Genomic DNA, 3,121 nt, shown 5'->3' with positions numbered 1-3,121 from the left:
CGAATTAAGCGAAGTGGGAGAAGTGGCTTGCAGCCATACTGGCTAGTATAATTTGGCTGTGTGAATGTAACCTGCAGGAAGTTTGTGATTATATTATCTTTGGGGGGCTGGAAGCACCAGTCTTTTATCCTTCACGCTGCTTATCTATTTTGTGCGTTTTGGGGCCATGTAGAGATCTGAAGACTAGGTAGCACACAAATGTGTGCTCTGTGAAGAAAAAGAGGCTGGTGTTACTCTTTACTTTTGTGCCACTCTTGTATTTTGTGTTAGATTTTTGTAAGTGGTGTTGGTCTTTACATAGTTAATTCTGACAAATTCAGTTATTTATGAATATTTTATTTCTTTGAGGATTGTTTTTTTTTTTAAATCCTTCTGACACAGTTATCATAGCTATTTCACTGACAATTTCCAACACGAAAGGCAGATGTATTTGAATCTAAACTGCTGTCTGAAAAACCAAATCTTTTCTAATAATTTGAATATTGCCACCAGCTCATAATCTGATGGCTGTATGTTGATGGTAAAAGAATTGCTGAATCTTCAAACTATAACAGGCAAACATTTGTACCACAGAAAAAGTAAAAAAATGAAAAAATTCTCATCTAATTTGGTACTAGCTAATAGTAACAGCAGAGAAAATAGCATTTGTTCTTCCATTAATGGAGGCCAATCTATCCATTTAAGCAACGAAAGTCATGCTGCCACATTGTTTTTATGAACAAGTGTAGGAGTTTTGTCTTGAATACAAGTATTTTTCTGGTCCTTTATTTTGATGTTATGGAACAGAGCCATCTGTTTACTATACCCTTAATTTGGTATCAGTGTTATTTCTTTGCAGTGTAGGTAGTAAAAAAAATATGGGAGCAGGCAAAAGCTTGTCGTAACTAACTAATGACATGTTCTGCTAGATGAGAGTATACACCTTTGCTATCATCATAGTTTGAATTCTGTCAGACAGAACAGTTTTAGTTTCATGCTGTCATAAGGAGTCGTGGTAGGATCCTCAGAAGCAGACAATATGCTACCTAGTGATTGAATACTGTGGTATTTGAAGAGCTCATTTTACACTACAGACTACCTGCATGTAGGTCTTCTGTGGAAATTGTTACATAAAATTATTCAGAATTAATGAATCAAAGCCATATTGTTTTGGTCTCAATACTAAGTCATGGAAAGTGTCATGGTGAGAGCTCTAGAGAAGAGAAGCCTAGACTTTATGTTTCTAAACGGTAAAGACCTTTACATACAGAACATTGATATGATTGGAAATATGTATGTTTGCCGGTACTGAGTTTAAGTTCAACTTTTTTACTCACTGTTTGTTTTCCCCTCTGCATCTCCCCCCCGCCCCGCCCCCCCCCAAAAAACCGCTATAGCAGAAGAAATCATTTTATGCAACAGAACACCCGCCTGTAATTTTTCAGGTTAGTAGTTGGGTTTTTTTTCTCGTAAAAAAACATGTCCAGTTATTTCCTGTTCCGAGTAATAAGGCAATTTTTAGTCACTATTTAAAAGCTAGCTCTGTAATATATTTTCTTGCAATTTCAGAGATACTGTGTATAACATCTAAAAAATTAATATAAAATGTGAGGTTTTTTATTTAAAAGTAGTGTTTAGTCTGTTGTATTTTTGATCTTTGGTTTCTTATCAAAGGATACACAATGGCAGATAAGAATTACAAACTTGAGAAAAGAGGAAACCAGTGTGCTGTTGTAGATGCTAATGTCTGCCATAATAAGCCTAACTCTGTATCAGGAATAGAAGTTGAAATAGTGTCCAGAAGAATTATTGTAAAAACCTCTGTGTATTTTTAAAGTGTAATGTGACAGAACAGACAAACAAAGGGAAATGGAAAGGGCAGTGATATTCCCTCTATGTGTGTTAACAAAAACGTAAGATAAGATCTTGTTAGTACATGGTGCTGCCTTCCACAGCACTTTGATAAGCAGCTTCTGTGAGAAGTACTTCAGGAAATTAAGTCACTACCGCCAACTAGCCGTATGCTGAGTACTTCCTAAATTAAAAAGAGGCAGAATAAGAGTCTGCTCCCACACTGCCCCCCCTAAAGATTCTGTACTGGTTGACACAGAAAATTGCTAGGTGATTTGGGTGCTGGCATGTATGCATTCCTGTGTGGTTCTTTCTCTAGAGCCTGCCACGAATGGTTGGCTGCAGGCAGAGAAGTGTTGTCAAGGTCCCTTTTTGTCTCCAGAATGGGCCTGCCAGCTCTCTAGGACTGTTGAATGATGCTTTGAATTATGATATCCTGAAAGTTCTTTAATCCCCAAAAGAACGATTTTTCAGAGTATCACCTTGCTTTCACCCCCACATTTTAGTCTCATTGCGGGAGCTGGAGTTGTATTAGTAGTAATGTGTAGTTCAATTTTTGTGTTTTGGGGGGAAAAGGAAAGGATGAAAAGGAATTTAGAGAAGCCAGCAAAACCAAATATATAGAAAATAACTATCAGACTAGTTAATTTGTGGAAATAGTAAAGGAAAAGATGGAAGAATGGTTACAAATATAGTGAATGATCAGAAAAGCTAGCATTAAGTGTTCTTACTTCCCTTCTAATGTAACACCAGATAGCGGATTTTTAAATTCTCAAATAATTTCACATCGTGTGGTTTAGCATTGATTTTCTTAACTTTTTTGTCTTTTGGTTTTAGTGTTCTATGTGGGCAAGGTAAAATTTCAGGCAAGCGAAGACAATAACACGTCACTAAATGTAGAAATAGTAAGTGTTCTCTCTTTTAAAATTTTATTGTAAGGAAGGCTGAAATGAGTTTCTTTGTGTACACTTGAAATACCGATACCCTAACATGATTCTTGTTAAGGTTTTTATAGTTCTATTTTATTTCAAATACGTTTTACAGTATAAGTTAATATTTGCAGTGGATGGATCTCTTCTCTTCTTAGCTCTGCAGCTAAATTTTAGAATTCCAGCTAAGTAAATTCCTACGCTAAGGGCCTGTATTCTCTATGTAGAGAATATATGTAGAGGAGGGGGAAGCCCTGGGAAGTCTGAAGAGAGGAACTGCCTAATTAAGAATCTCCTTTAGGCACAAAAAAATCTTCCTTTGGACATTAATTTAGTTAGTTCAGTAGGCAAGAATTGTAAGA

General features: G+C 36.2%; 1 protein-coding gene across 1 annotated transcript in view; it reads left to right on the top strand.

Moving 5' to 3' along the window:
- LOC104497017 (G-protein coupled receptor 64-like) overlaps nt 1–3,121 on the top strand; it is a 47,031-nt gene that overhangs the window by 24,456 nt on the left and 19,454 nt on the right. The window contains exons 7-8 of the mRNA XM_010140226.1: nt 1,377–1,424; nt 2,668–2,735. Coding sequence (XP_010138528.1) covers nt 1,377–1,424; nt 2,668–2,735 — 116 coding nt within the window. The remainder of the gene's footprint in view (nt 1–1,376; nt 1,425–2,667; nt 2,736–3,121) is intronic.

The sequence above is a fragment of the Buceros rhinoceros genome, unplaced genomic scaffold, assembly GCF_000710305.1.
Source record: "Buceros rhinoceros silvestris isolate BGI_N320 unplaced genomic scaffold, ASM71030v1 scaffold15677, whole genome shotgun sequence".
Classification (NCBI taxonomy): domain Eukaryota; kingdom Metazoa; phylum Chordata; class Aves; order Bucerotiformes; family Bucerotidae; genus Buceros; species Buceros rhinoceros.
Note: the sequence above shows the minus strand (reverse complement) of the source record. Positions and strands in the feature narration are given on the sequence as shown.